The sequence below is a fragment of the Schistocerca americana genome, chromosome X (genome assembly GCF_021461395.2).
Source record: "Schistocerca americana isolate TAMUIC-IGC-003095 chromosome X, iqSchAmer2.1, whole genome shotgun sequence".
NCBI lineage: Eukaryota > Metazoa > Arthropoda > Insecta > Orthoptera > Acrididae > Schistocerca > Schistocerca americana.
Window position 1 is genome coordinate 293,786,279 of NC_060130.1, and position 15,888 is coordinate 293,802,166.

The following is a 15,888-nucleotide window of genomic DNA, read 5'->3' on the forward strand; positions in this document are numbered from 1 at the left end:
TTTGCAGGTTGAAGATTCTCCATTTGTTGAACGTTTATTGAAGAAGGGGTATGAGGTTCTGTATTTGACAGAAGCTGTGGATGAATACTGTATATCTGCACTGCCTGAATTTGATGGGAAGAAGTTCCAAAATGTGGCCAAAGAAGGTTTTTCTCTTTCTGGAGACTCAAAATCCAAAGAGAAACTTGAAAATATAAAGAAGCAATATGAGCCTCTCCTAAATTGGCTCAATGATAAAGTACTTAAAGATCAGGTAATTATCTCTATTTAATATTGCAGAGCTCTTCATTTCTAGTACAGTTCACAAGGTTTAGTCTTGAGATAACAACTTGGTTAATTTACAGATCTCGAAGGCTACTATCTCGGAGAGATTGTCTGGATCACCTTGTGCTTTGGTTGCGGGTATGTTTGGATGGACTGGAAATATGGAACGCTTAGCTATTTCTAATGCTCATCAAAAGTCTGATGATCCACAGAGAAGCTACTATCTTAACCAGAAGAAAACTTTGGAAGTCAATCCACGCCATCCTTTGATCAAGGAACTTCTGAGGAGAGTTGAAGAGGATCCTAGTGACCCCACTGCCAAAGATATGGCTTTGATGATGTTCCGTACAGGTAAGAGTAGTTTAAATGCTTATAGGTGCTCTGTTTGTTAGGGTCATTTCCTTTCTTTAATTTTATTGGACTATAAGTAGATTTGACACTGTTGTACATGGTTTTTCCTGCTACAGGCTTTGCAAAATCATCTGTAAGTAGTGGTGTACATACAAAATATTGGTGCTATAGAGGCTAATGGAACTGTCTTCTGTCTTCTTCCAAATGAAGATGAATCGTGTTTGGGGGAGGGGGGGGGGGGGGGAGAAGAAGAGTGAGAGGAATCTGGTGGTGTCATTAAAGATGGATTTAATAGCAATAAAAAGTATTGCTGTAGAATAGGCTATGGTTTGACATAGGAATCTATGGATACAAACTAGTTGCTGATAGTAAGACTGAATGCTGTAAATAGTGTGATCTGTGGGGGGATGATTATTTTCAGAGCAGGTGGGTACTGAAGCTGACATGTAAACTAGCAAAATAAGTGCAGAGCCCTCTAGGTCTGCTTGCCGATTGGATATCTTAGCATGAAAAGTATGTGGTAAAAATAGAGATTACAACTAGTCTCATACTTAGATGTTTTGTGTGGCAGTGTTCGCAGTGCTTGACATGAGGTGTGAATGGAAGGAAAGAGGGTCTATCAGCTGCTGGGTTTACACAGTCAGTGAAAGAGCAGTGGCCAGACATGTTTCAAAGGAATATTGTCATTCTCTTTCATCATTATATCATTACCTCCAAAATAATAACTCGTTTGGCAGACATAGGAAATATTTTGATAACAAAGGTCATTATTTTAAGCTGTTAGGTCCCAGCCTAACCACAGTCTAGTGAATTGTTTAATATTTTGAAGATATGTGGCAACAAATAGTATTAATGTAACTTTTGAGAGTGAAACTGTCTTAATCCATCATAACCTAGGCCATGGACTAAGCTACAGATAAGTGTCACCACAACCAGGTGTTTTAGATTGCACATTAATGTTGTAACTGAACTATCACATTCGAAGTTAACAGCACAATTTCAATCACCCATTTGGTTGCCATGTAAAACAAGTCATTTATTACAATATGAAAGCATTTGTTACTTTAAAGTTCATGTTGTGGACATAAATTGTCCATACCTTCAGAATTTGTGCTACATTGTATCAGTGAAACTCCCAATACAGTTGTGCCCTAAAATTCTAACTACTATTGATTGACCATGACTGTAATCAACAAAGTTAAAATTGATAACACAAACTAAAAGTCTAAATAATGTAGTTGTACTTTGCAGTAGGGGCATATAATTTTCTGTGTATACACAATCAGCACAAGTTTTTTTTCTTAAATATAAGGATGAAAAACTAGTGTGCAGATTAATTCTAATAGGGTTCGTACTGCTCTGCATCCAACAGCAGTAGATGCCCGCAGCTCGTGGTCTAGTGGCTAGCATTGCTGCTTGCGGATCACAGGGTCCCGGGTTAGATTCCCAGCTGGGTCGAGGATTTCTTCTTCCCAGAGACTGGGTGTTTTTGTCCTCTTCATGTCATCATCATTTCGGTAGTGCTGAGACTGAAAATGGAAAGATTTGGACCTTGTGCAGGCACTGATGACCATGCTGTTGAGTGCACCACGAACCACCACCACCACCACCACCATTCATCATCATTAATCATTCAACATTAGACCATGTTATACCATAGCATTGTTGTGGCTACATTCTGTGACACATCAGCTGCATGTTAGATGTGTAGTATAAACCACCTGATAACTTGTTAATTATGGCAAAAACTTCTCATTATCACGTGTACAGTTAAAGAAAAACTGAACATTATTGAAGAAGCAGAGAAAACTGAAAACGGTGTAGTGAAAAGAAAGTATGACGCGAGAGAGTTGTTCGCAACTGGTGGAAAACAAAATGTGGCTTAAAGAAGTGAACAGTAGTCACCAGGCTTTCTGTGTGCAGATCTCAAAAGAAGGCTCTGTGATTGTGTAGATGAGAATCAATGAAATTGATGTGTGGTGGCCAGTGAAATAAGCTAACTCAGAGCATTAGCTGTAACTGAAGATCTAGGTATGACTGGTTTCAAAACTAGCAGTTGCCTGTAAAGGTTTTTAATTGAAATGTATTAGGATTCCAGGCAGTTAAGAGGAAAACACAGTGAATTTTTATCACTATGTGATAAATTTGTGCTACAAACATTCCTATACACCACCCAAATTGGTTACATGGGTCAAATGCCACCCTTCTGATATGCTGCTTGACAATACCATGAACAGGAAAGGGGAATCCAGCATCTGATACAAACTGGTGACATTGAGCAGCAGAGCTGTACAGTGATGTATGTAAATGGTGATGGATGAAAGCTACAACTTTGTGACTTTTAAAAGGGAAACTAGTCAAGAAATACTGGTGAGAGTGAATCTGAAAGGGGTAGAGTACAGTAACTTTTTGCAACATCACCATAGTATGCAACTTAATTTATGTAAGATGATGGTCCTGGACAGGTTCCACAGCCATAAGTGTGGTAAAAGTTAAAAAAGGGAAAACTGTGTTGGTTATTATCCTTGGATGCCGAACATGAAAGATTACCCCTATTAAACAAGGTAAAAATGTCAACTTCAGCAGCAATAGTGTAATCTGTGAATATGACAGCCATGTATTTTTCGAATGACAAAATTGGGGAAAAATACTTGTCTTACACTAGGGTAAGTATAACACCGAGTTTTGAAATTTATTCCAGAATTGTAGTGTCTGTAATTATAGCATTATTTACTTAATTCTAAACTTACTTACTTCTGGGGGCTGTGACATTACTTAATATGTAGTCAGATAGTGGTTTTTTGTGATTGGAGAATGTTCTTGATACAAAAAAGTGGGAGGTATCTGCTGTTCCCAAAAAAGTTGTTTACGTATGTACACATTTATGAAACCCTTCAAAAATTTTCTTATTTGTATTGAAAATCTGGGTCTGTATGGAGCAAAATTTTGTTGCAGAACATTAGTCTCTGTGTTTCAGTATTTAATAATTATAGATTACATTCATAAAGCAGGGTAACTGGAAGACTTCATATTTTGGTGTTATTTTCATCTGAGTGATACAAAGAACTGTTCTTGTATAGTAAGGAGAGGGGGAGATAGTTTGTTCGTGGTTATGACTACTTTCTAATAAACACATTTTCTTGCAGCAACCTTGAGATCAGGATACATGTTGAGAGATACAACTGATTTTGCCGAGAGCATTGAAGTCATGATGAGGAAGACACTTGGTGTTCCCGAGTCTGAAGAGGTAAGATTCTTGTGGAACAGTGGCACATTGTACACGATGTTTGTTCTATTAGTAATTACTTCAGGATCGTATTACACACTGCAGTACTGCAGCCAAGGTGTGTGTGTGTGTGTGTGTGTGTGTGTGTGTGTGTGTGTGTGTGTGTGTGTGTGTGTGTGTGTGTGTGCGTGTTTCCAATTGAGCTTGATTTGGTGGAAAATGAGATTGTGAGTTTCCTTGCGTATCAGTTAACTGCTCCAGGTTAACACTTCTTTGGCAGTTGTTAAATATTTCTTAGATTTATACACTTCTGAATAAGTGTTTTGGACAGAGATCGTAAGGCACACACTTTAGAACAGTCTGAAGTCTTTTATTTAATATTGCAGTTTTTGTGCAGTGTTGGCTAGGACTACTGTATTATGAGCAAATCTAGAGTTAAGACTTTTCCCATTTACTATAATTCCCCCTCCTTTCAAAAAAAATTTGGGCACAGTCACTTCAGGGATTGTTAGAAATAGATTTGGACAAGTCACTCTGCTTTACTCCTCTTCTAATGAAAAACTCTTCAGTGTTTCATGCTAAGCTGGCAGAAGCAAAGTTTTCATAGATGTTACATAGTATGTTTAAATACCTTGTTTCCACTCCTTGTTTGATCAGTAACCCAACTGCAGTATGGCTGACAGAATCAAAACCCTTTCAGAAATCTAGAAAAGTGTTAAATATTTATTGGCTCAACTAATTGTCACACAATGTTAAGGTGTATGGTAAATTTTTGTGAAGTAACCACTGTGGAAGCCAGCTTGTTCTGTAGATAGCAAGCAGTAAAGTGATTGGGCAGTAATTCTTCAAATCATGGGTACTTCCTATTAGTGTAGGGCTATGTTTGCTTTGTTCCATTAGGTTGAGATGCTGGCTTTTAGCATACAAGCACTAAGATTTTTAGCCAGATTTTTGTTTCTTCAGTAATAAGTTTGGGTATTTAATTTGCCAGATCATCATGACTCACTGTTTTGCGAGGAGTTCTGGGACTTCCATCTTCATTTGCTTAAGTCATTCTCATGGTTGTTGTTGTTGTTGTGTTGTGGTCTTCAGTCCTGAGACTGGTTTGATGCAGCTCTCCATGCTACTCTATCCTGTGCAAGCTTCTTCATCTCCCAGTACTTACTGCAACCTACATCCTTCTGAATCTGCTTAGTGTATTCATCTCTTGGTCTCCCTCTACGATTTTTACCCTCCACGCTGCCCTCCAATACTAAATTGGTGATCCCTTGATGCCTCAGAACATGTCCTACCAACCGATCCCTTCTTCTGGTCAAGTTGTGCCACAAACTTCTCTTCTCCCCAATCGTATTCAATACTTCCTCATTAGTTATGTGATCTACCCATCTAATCTTCAGCATTCTTCTGTAGCACCACATTTCGAAAGCTTCTATTCTCTTCTTGTCCAAACTATTTATCGTCCATGTTTCACTTCCATACATGGCTACACTCCATAAGAATGCTTTCAGAAATGACTTCCTGACACTTAAATCAATACTGGATATTAACAAATTTCTCTTCTTCAGAAACACTTTCCTTGCCATTGCCAGCCTACATTTTATATCCTCTCTACTTCGACCATCATCAGTTATTTTGCTCCCCAAATAGCAAAACTCATTTACTACTTTAAGTGTCTCATTTCCTAATCTAATTCCCTCAGCATTACCCGACTTAATTAGACTACATTCCATTATCCTTGTTTTGCTTTTGTTGATGTTCATCTTGTATCCTCCTTTCAAGACACTGTCCATTCCATTCAACTGCTCTTCCAAGTCCTTTGCTGTCTCCGACAGAATTACAATGTCATCGGTGAACCTCAAAGTTTTTATTTCTTCTCCATGAATTTTAATACCTACTCCGAATTTTTCTTTTGTTTCCTTTACTGCTTGCTCAATATACAGATTGAACAACATCGGGGAGAGGCTACAACCCTGTCTTACTCCCTTCCCAACCACTGCTTCCCTTTCATGTCCCTCGACTCTTATAACTGCCATCTGGTTTCTGTACAAATTGTAAATAGCCTTTCGCTCCCTGTATTTTACCCCTGCCACCTTCAGAATTTGAAAGAGAGTATTCCAGTCAACATTGTCAAAAGCTTTCTCTAAGTCTACAAATGCTAGAAACGTAGGTTTGCCTTTCCTTAATCTTTCTTCTAAGATAAGTCGTAAGGTCAGTATTGCCTCACGTGTTCCAACATTTCTATGGAATCCAAACTGATCTTCCCCCGAGGTTGGCTTCTACTAGTTTCTCCATTCGTCTGTAAAGAATTCGTGTTAGTATTTTGCAGCTGTGACTTATTAAACTGATAGTTCGGTAATTTTCACATCTGTCAACACCTGCTTTCTTTGGGATTGGAATTATTATATTCTTCTTGAAGTCTGAGGGTATTTCACCTGTCTCATATATCTTGCTCACCAGATGGTAGAGTTTTGTCAGGACTGGCTCTCCCAAGGCCGTCAGTAGTTCCAATGCAATGTTGCCTACTCTGGGGACCTTGCTTCGACTCAGGTCTTTCAGTGCTCTGTCAAACTCTTCACGCAGTATCATATCTCCCATTTCATCTTCATCCTCTTCCATTTCCATAATATTGTCCTCAAGTACATCGCCCTTGTATAGACCCTCTATATACTCCTTCCACCTTTCTGCTTTCCCTTCTTTGCTTAGAACTGGGTTTCCATCTGAGCTCTTGATATTCATACAAGTCGTTCTCTTATCTCCAAAGGTCTCTTTAATTTTCCTGTAGGCAGTATTTATCTTACCTCTAGTGAGATAGGCCTCTACATCCTTACATTTGTCCTCTAGCCATCCCTGCTTAGCCATTTTGCACTTCCTGTCGATCTCATTTTTGAGACGTTTGTATTCCTTTTTGCCTGCTTCATTTACTGCGTTTTTGTATTTTCTCCTTTCATCAATTAAATTCAATATTTCTTCTGTTACCCAAGGATTTCTACTAGTCCTCGTCTTTTTACCTACTTGATCCTCTGCTGCCTTCGCTACTTCGTCCCTCAAAGCTACTGTATTTCTTTCCCCCATTCCTGTCAATTGTTCCCTTATGCTCTCCCTGAAACTCTGTACAACCTCTGGTTCTTTCAGTTTATCCAGGTCCCATCTCCTTAAATTCCCACCTTTTTGCAGTTTCTTCAGTTTTAATCTACAGTTCATAACCAATAGATTGTGGTCAGAGTCCACATCTTCCCCTGGAAATGTCTTACAATTTAAAACCTAGTTCCTAAATCTCTGTCTTACCATTATATAATCTATCTGAAACCTATTAGTATCTCCAGGGTTCTTCCATGTATTAAACCTTTCATGATTCTTAAACCAAGTGTTAGTTATGATTATGTTGTGCTCTGTGCAAAATTCTACCAGGCGGCTTCCTCTTTAATTTCTTAGCCCCAATCCATATTCACCTACTATGATTCCTTCTCTCCCTTTTCCTACTGACGAATTCCAGTCGCCCATGACTATTAAATTTTCGTCTCCCTTCACAATCTGAATAATTTCTTTTATTTCATCATACATTTCTTCAATTTTTTCGTCATCTGCAGAGCTAGTTGGCATATAAACTTGTACTACTGTAGTAGGTGTGGGCTTCGTATCTATCTTGGCCACACTAATGTGTTCACTATGCTGTTTGTAGTAGCTTACCCGCATTCCTATTTTCCTATTCAGTATTAAACCTACTCCTGCATTTCCCCTATTTGATTTTGTGTTTATAACCCTGTAGTCACCTGACCAGAAGTCTTGTTCCTCCTGCCACCGAACTTCACTAATTCCCACTATATCTAACTTTAACCTATCCATTTCCCTTTTTAAATTTTCTAACCTACCTGCCCGATAAAAGGAACTGACATTCCACGCTCAGACCCGTAGAACGCCAGTTTTTTTTCTCCTGATAACAACATCCTCTTGAGTTGTCCCCGCCCGGAGATCCGAATGGGGGACTATTTTACCTCCGGAATATTTTACCCAAGAGGACGCCATCATCATTTAATCATACAGTAAAGCTGCATGCCCTCGGGAAAAATTACGGCTGTAGTTTCCCCTTGCTTTCAGCCGTTCGCAGTACCAGCACAGCAAGACCGTTTTGGTTATTGTTACAAGGCCAGATCAGTCAATCATCCAGACTGTTGCCCTTGCAACTACTGAAAAGGCTGCTGCCCCTCTTCAGGAACCACACGTTTGTCTGGCCTCTCATCAGCTATCTGTATCTGTATTCTCATGGTTAATGAGATGTTAAGTGGCCTTTATTGCTGTCAGTTGCTGTTACTTCTTTTATCAATCATAAACTTCCTTAAATTTTCTTTAGTTTCCTAGTTCTAATTTTGTTTCTCTTTCTTTCTTTCTTTGTATCTACTTCCTTTCTTATGCATTTAAATCATTAAGTATTGTATCTTGTCCATAGTTGTTACCCTAATCTCATCTGAAGAGCCCTCTGTAATTATTTATCACTTTCATGGTCCAGTCACATTTCGACAATCTGTTGGACATTAGTGTGCAATAACCACTCGGACAGCAGGTGGCAGCACTAGCAGTGGAGGGTATATAGTGTGTTGAGGGAACATGGAAAACAGTGCAGGTGTTGCGTTCAGAGTGATTTACTGGACACCCAAAAGGGTATGATCATTGGCTTTCAGGCCAAGGATGGATGCATTTCTGAAATGGCTAAGTTTGTAAACTGTTCATGTGAAACAGTGGTTGAAGTATGTCTGTGGCAAGAAAGTGCTATCCGCAACTGGTGCCGATATAACTGTTGCACCACGGGCCATAAGTGACTGTTGAAAAGTGGCTGTGGAGGTGAGCAGGGGTGAACAGATGAGCAACTGACTGCCCAGATGAACCAAGGGGCTACCAGTTGTCCCTCTAAAATGGCTGTTAAGTGAAAGTTTCATTGTATGGGTCTCTGTAGCAGGTGCCTGGTTCAAAGGCCCATGCTGACAGCTTTTCATTGGTGGTGGAGACTCAGATTTGTATGCCAACACCCCAACTGAACTCCCCTGAGTGACAACAGATGGCCTTTTCGGATGAATTGTGGTTTATGCCCCATCAGACAAATGCTCATTGGCATGTATGGCCTAGTAACAATCATCGGAAGGATCCAGGCCAGACGAGGGAGGGATATGGTCTCAGGAATGGTTTCACAGTATTCCCTGGGTGACCTCTCATTCTGGAGGGTTTAGTCAATAAATGCAAGTATGCATCTATCCTTGCGAGACCATGTCCACTCCTGCATGCAGCTTAGGGAGACATTGTCCACTCCTGTTTTTCCTTGGCACAATGGCATATACCAGGAGTACAACACTACGTGTCACATAGCTTGCAGAGTAAGAACATTGTTCAAAGAGCACCAGGATGAGTTCACTGTACTCCCCTAGCCACAAAACTCCCCAAATTTAAACCCAGTTGAGAATCTGTGAGTCAGTCTCAATAAGGCTGGTCACACCATGGGTCTTAAATGGGGAAACCTAGCACAAGTGGCCGTAGCGTTGGAGGTGAAATGGCTCCAAATGCCTGTCATTACGTTACAGAACCTCATTGACACTGCCTGCATGTCTCACAGTGGTCCGCAATGCAAAAGGTAGTTATTTGGCCTTTTGACTGTGGTCACCTTAAAGTGACTGGACTGTATAGTAATTTTTTCAATTATATTAGTTCCCTTCCTTGTTGAATGTTTGTCTGCTTCACTCTTGCCATTCTGCTGGCAGTACCAGTATTAAATTGGTTTAAAACTAAAAAATCTCTAATTATTTTATTTAGTTTGCAATAATAATCTTCCAAAACCTCGTGACTTTGACAACTCCATGTCCATTTTATATTTTGGTGGTTCTTACAAAAACATGTCCCTTGCAAATTTTCTTCAGCTGACTTAACAAGCCTTGAGCTTCCTCACTTCAGTCATTGATTCTGTGGCTACTAACAGAAGCATAATGTTTTTTGGTACCAACTTTGGCATTTGTCTCAAATTAATAATTTCAGGTGAAAATCACGTCTTTTATCCCATATGTATTGTATCTCTTCATAAAATGCTTCTTATTGTCACAATGGCTTGGAGTGAGATTACATAGTTACATTAATTTAAGTTGTATCTTTTATGTTTTTACAAAAGTCTGCTATATTTTTGTTTCTTCTGTTCCTGATACCTTATCAGTTGTTCTTATTTATTAGAAACCACACACTGTTCTTCCCTCTGGCTCTCTTGAATGGTACAGAATAGTTCTTAAGTGTTAAACATTATTCTTCTTTCGTTTACTTCGCTCAGAACAATAATTGATGACTTCATACTTGGGAATTATCAGGTGTCCAGTTGGGTCATGTAGTAATTACTCCACAAACCTCTAGTCTTCAGTGCACATGCTGTTGCTGTAGGGTGCGGACATCACTCTATGGGAGTGCTTTTCTTTCCTGGCCTCAGTGCAGGGTTTCACACCAGACTCAGTTATAGGCTGCTATCTTTATTAATTAGACCATATTAGACCCAGATTCCAGTAGCATCTTTAATCAGGCAATCTCATTGTCAAGTATTTTGGTGTTACCAGTAGTATGGCTAGTTTCTTGCTATGGTCCACCACAGCTGATTGGGTGGCCTTGCATGATTTGATGTGGTATCTATGTTCGTGGTACCTCTTCCCTACTGTGTGTGGAGTTTCCCCAATGCATGCTATGCTGCAATGGCAAGAGATGTGGTAGACTCATGGTTTGAGAAGGCCTAATCGTGCTTCACTGAGCCTGTAGGATTTATGTTTTAGGGGGTGCGCAAAATAGACATACAACATCGTCACTCAAAGATCCTTCATATTTTTGTTGAAATATTGCCAATAAATGGGATGCATGCTAGTGATTTGTGCTCTTCTTTTTCATGTCGATGGTGTCTATACAGCCTGTCTAAATGCATGTCTTACCTCCTTGCTGTTGGACCTATTTCTCCGGAATATCACCCGTGAAAAAGTGTGCTTAAAACACGGTCTCGCTGTTGACTACTGGAGGCATTCAGATACAGATCAGTGTGTGCACTTGTTTTTTGTGTACATACTGTATGCCAGCTTGCTGTCTGGTTTCCATTTCACTAAGATCCTAAGAAATGGGAGGGTGCTATCCTGTCCTACCTCTGTGGTAAACTGTATGTTGTGGTGCAGTGAATTCAGGTGACTAAATAATTAATTGAAGCTGTCTTGTCCATGTGACTAGACAAATGTCAGCCACTTAATAATAAAGTTTGGTGTAGGGCTTATTCCAGGGTCATATCCTCAAGGAACAAATTTGCCACAATCAGCAACAAGAAGTCCCATGGTGATGCCATCCATCTGTTCACAATAATTTACATCAAATTAGCAGTATGTTGAAGTGAGCACAAACTCTAGTACATTTGATGTGAAAACTGTTAAGGAACTTAAACCTTGACTTGTTGCACTGCTATGACTACATGGTCTGCAAAAGCTCCACAAAGAAGGTATTCCACTGCACCCCATAGTTAAAAATACAGTTACAGCAACATACATCTGACTGCCCTCCTGAGTCCATCTGTGGGGGCAAAAGTGAACATCACATCCACATTTACATTAGTTTTGTACAACATCTAAAAGAAATTAAGACTCAGTTGATAGGGATATGTTAATCACTTCATGTATTGTTCCTCTTCATGAGGGTACTACTGAAGGACTGAATGGAACTGAAAAAACAGGAAGATAGACACCAACCTGATGAGTTTGTCCTTACTTCAGTGTACTTCCTGTGTGATGGAAATTAAGAACAGAGTTGCCACGGGATGTCCTGTTGCTGGCTGTGGTGAATTTAGTCATGAAGGATTTTTGAGAAGAGAGCTGTGGAAAAAGCACAACAAAATGGGACTTCTTTATTGCCGGCCGCAGTGGTCTTGCAGTTCTAGGTGCGCAGTCTGGAACCGCGCGACTGCTACGGTTGCAGGTTCGAATCCTGCCTCGGGCATGGATGTGTGTGATGTCCTTAGGTTAGTTAGGTTTAAGTAGTTCTAAGTTATAGGGGACTGATGACCACAGCTGTTAAGTCCCATAGTGCTCAGAACCATTTGAACCATTTTTGAACTTCTTTATTGTGAAGTGGCTGACCACCTGGATGGGACAGCTTAAGTGGATTTCGGTCACCATAGTTTGCTGCACCCAAACAACCAGTTTACCATGGAGGTGGAACAGGATGGTGCCCTTCTGTTCTTTGAAATCCTAATGAAATGGAAACCAGATGGCAAACTTGGCTGCAGTGTGTACAGAAAACCCACACCCCCCTGATCTGTATCTGCATACGTCCAATAGTCACAACACCCAGTGTGAATATGTTCCATGCACACTTGTTCACAGGGCACAAGCCATCTGATCCATCTGTGACCAGGATGCCCTTCCAGGTAAGGTGAAGCACCTTGAGGCAACATTCTGGAGAAATGATATGATTTGTGTTTAGACAGGCTGTACCCAGACAACAGAAAGATGGGGGAAAAAAGCACAGATGTCTAGCATGAATCCCATTTGTTGGCAATATTTAGAGAGAAATCTGCAGGATCTTGAAGCGACAGTGTTAAATGTGTGTTTCGTTCACCCTGTAAAACATCAACAGTACTAGACTCACTGAAGAATGATTAGGCCTTTGCAAACCACAAGTCTACCAAATCTCTTACTAGTGCAGCATAGCATACATTGGAGAAATGTGTGGTAAGAGAGGGCCACAACCATAGACAAAACACTGAATCACACCAAATCAGCTGTGGCCGACCATAGTATAAAAATTGGCCATACTATGGACTAAAGTCAAAATCGACACTCTTCCTCCTTGGATTGGGTAATTAGAGGCCATTGGATTCAGGGACAAAGTTGGTTTAATTAATAAAGGTAACAGCACAGTTGAGTCAGGCATGGAACCCTCCACTGAGGATAGAAAACGAAAAATGTTCCTGTGTAGTGATATTCACACCAGACGGTGATAGTGTGGTCACTGGAGAGTAGTTGGGAACCGGGCACTGCCACCATCCACCTTGGCAACTGCACAGATGGCAATAGGAGTGGAGTGGCAGATGGGGTAACGGGCGGCGGCATATGGGGTGGAGCAGCAGTCATAGGGGACCATGTGAAGATGGCAAGAAGTCTGTCTGCTGAAATCTTGGAGTAATTACATAACCCAGCTAGAAACATCAGATTGCATAAACCATTTAATTTTATGCTTTGATAGCCGTATTTCCCTGAGTTCATGTTCACCTGCAAGTGATCAGCAATTATTTGTGAGGCACAGAGGACTGTAATTTCCATTATTGGTCTTTTTGTACAGGCTACATTAAAGCAGTCCCCTCCCAGTTATAACTGGGAGACAAATCTAAAATTTATTACATTAGCATTACTCATCTTGGAAGGCTTGAAGGTGTGAAGCATAAACATATTTGCTTGACAATTTAATTTTCCAAGCTGCTCTGCTGAAGTACAGTTGCTGTCCATGATACATTTGAGGCAGAATGTGTGAGGTTGCTTGAAGTTATAGGGTTCAGACTTCCATGCCATTTAAAATAAGATAATGTGGAAACTGATTTGTCAACCTGATGTAAGCACTATAGTAATACTGTGAAGGATCCACCATTCTTGTAGCCCAATGTACACACAAAAATACTAATTTTAAATTGGAAGAAATGTCTAAGAAGTGCAAATACTGATGGTGGAGGAGGAAAAATATGTACAGGTGAACATTTAATGAACATGTACTCCAGATGTTCAAATGCAGTGTAACCAGAAATACAGAATACATACACCTCTACTCTAGCAGCCACCAAATACTATTTAGTGAAGGGTGTGTGTGTGTGTGTGTGTGTGTGTGTGTGTGTGTGTGTGTGTGTGTTTTCACTCGTTTCTTATTTCATTCTTAGATGCTGCTGAAAAATACTTGTCTTCCTCCCCATGCCTCCACCCCTCTTTTTGACATATGGAGTGGTCCATAACACAGTGGTCACTAACATTCTTTAGGCTTTGTTTTGCTAACATAGTTGGTCAATTGTGAAATTTAATAGTGTGTAGTACCCATAAATCAGTTGACACTAGCAGTTTGCAGTTATGTTTGATGATATCTGAGAAACATGTAGAGTTAACTACAGTAAAATATGCATTGCATATATGGTGAAAACATGGTCATTGCAGCGATTTTTGTAATTTGTTTGTGGAACATTTTCCAAACATCCAACCTTCATCTCCACAAGGCATTTACAAATTATATTTAAAATTTGAAAAGACTGGATTGGTACTAAAGGGGTCCTTGTTCAGGTGGGCCAAAGCCTTAAAGTATTAAAGAAGAGATTCTTAATGTTGTTAAGCAGTATTTTGTGCAATCACAAACTAAATTCCAAAGGAAGTGTCAAAGGAGTAGAGAATAGCAAGAACAAGCATGTGGGTGATAGGAAATTGAGTCCATATAGGCCTAGTTTACTTGAATGCCTAAATGCAGATCATACGTAGGGGAGTAAGAAATTCATAAATTGGACACAATATGACAAGAAACTGATCAAGTTTTACAAAAGCATTCTTTGGAGTGATGAATGAACACACAGCTTTGTCTAAAAGGATTTTAAGAAGCCTCATGCAATGGAGAGGAGTTACTCTCCTGGTGAGAGTGTAAGGGCAGGGATTTTCAGTGGTGGGCTAATTGGGCCATATTATATAAACAGCGCTGTCAGTTCTGAAATTGTTTCAAAAGTGTATGTAGAACTGGAAAATTGTTGATCTGCAGCTGGTTAAAGAAAATTAATATGGCTACCAGAGTTAATGTGAGAATTTCTAAATGAACACTTTGGATTGGCAGATGGGGTATTGTTGAATTGCCACCACAATCTCCAGATACCACACCCACAGGTTTTTCAGTCTGAGGTATACTAAAAAGAAATGAGGTTCACTCCGTCAAGATTTTTGATGTTGAACATTTGAAGGAGCAAAGTGAATTAGAATTTGGACACCTGCAATCTCTGAAGATGTGACAAAGTTTGTAAATCCCTCATGTCCTCTCCAAAACAAAAGTGTACCCCCCCCCCCCTCCTCCTCCCTCCTCCCCCTACACACACACACACACACACACACACACACACACACACACACACACACACAGAGGTAGAGAGAGAGATGTACATCAATAAAAAATTGATTTTAAAGTGAAGATGCATATGTTTTTTATTGCAGATCGAAGAGGAGGATGAAGTAGAGGAAGGAGATGATGAACCAAAGAAGTCAGATGACAGTGAACAAGAAGTTGAGGACAAGGATGGTGAAAGTGAAGATCATGACGAGTTGTAAATTTATAGTGGAGGGGCGGTGAAGACTGTGTTGTGTGGGGATGAAATTTGACATTTGTGTAATATTATCTGTCTGGTAAAATGCAAATTGGGCAGATGTGTTAAAGTATTTGTCTTTCTAGGAAAAGACAGGTGTGTGTGTGTGTGTGTGTGTGTGTGTGTGTGTGTGTGTGTGTGTGATTTTTATGTTGTAGGTGCCAGTCCGTACAAGACTTAATTATTTATACTTTATTATACATTCTGTTTAATAAAATATGTTAATAGGAATGTGTGATTTATATATTCTTCTTTTCTCACCTCTGAAGTAAAGAATTAAGTTTCGAAACTTGACAACCTCATTTGTATAAAAACACGACAGATGATACTGTGAAGGTAGTCATACAGCTTCAGGCAAATGGTAGAACTAAGGAAATACAATGAGAAACATCTGTTTTTAGTATTTAGTATTTTAGGGAATTATGATGGCATTAAAAAATACAGCATGTGAAGGTGTGCAAATACTATGTATACTATATTTGTAATCTAAAACTTACTAAATAATACACTATTTAAACACAATTCGAAATTAGGAGAAAGTGGTGTTGAAATGAAATGGTGGGTCATTTGTTAAACTTTAACAAATATCACCATATTTTCACCTAAATATTGATATGATTGTCAGGTTTCTACAGTCACACATGTAGAATAGTTAACACTGAGTGTCTGTTGCTTTATAAAGGCTGTTTAT

General features: G+C 39.6%; 1 protein-coding gene across 1 annotated transcript in view; it reads left to right on the plus strand.

The window, feature by feature from the left end:
- Positions 1–15,428, plus strand: part of LOC124555436 (endoplasmin) — a 33,104-nt gene extending 17,676 nt beyond the window's left edge. The window contains exons 12-15 of the mRNA XM_047129346.1: positions 8–253; positions 345–615; positions 3,762–3,862; positions 15,049–15,428. Coding sequence (XP_046985302.1) covers positions 8–253; positions 345–615; positions 3,762–3,862; positions 15,049–15,162 — 732 coding nt within the window. The 3' untranslated portion in view covers positions 15,163–15,428. The remainder of the gene's footprint in view (positions 1–7; positions 254–344; positions 616–3,761; positions 3,863–15,048) is intronic.
- The last annotated feature ends 460 nt before the right edge of the window (positions 15,429–15,888 follow it).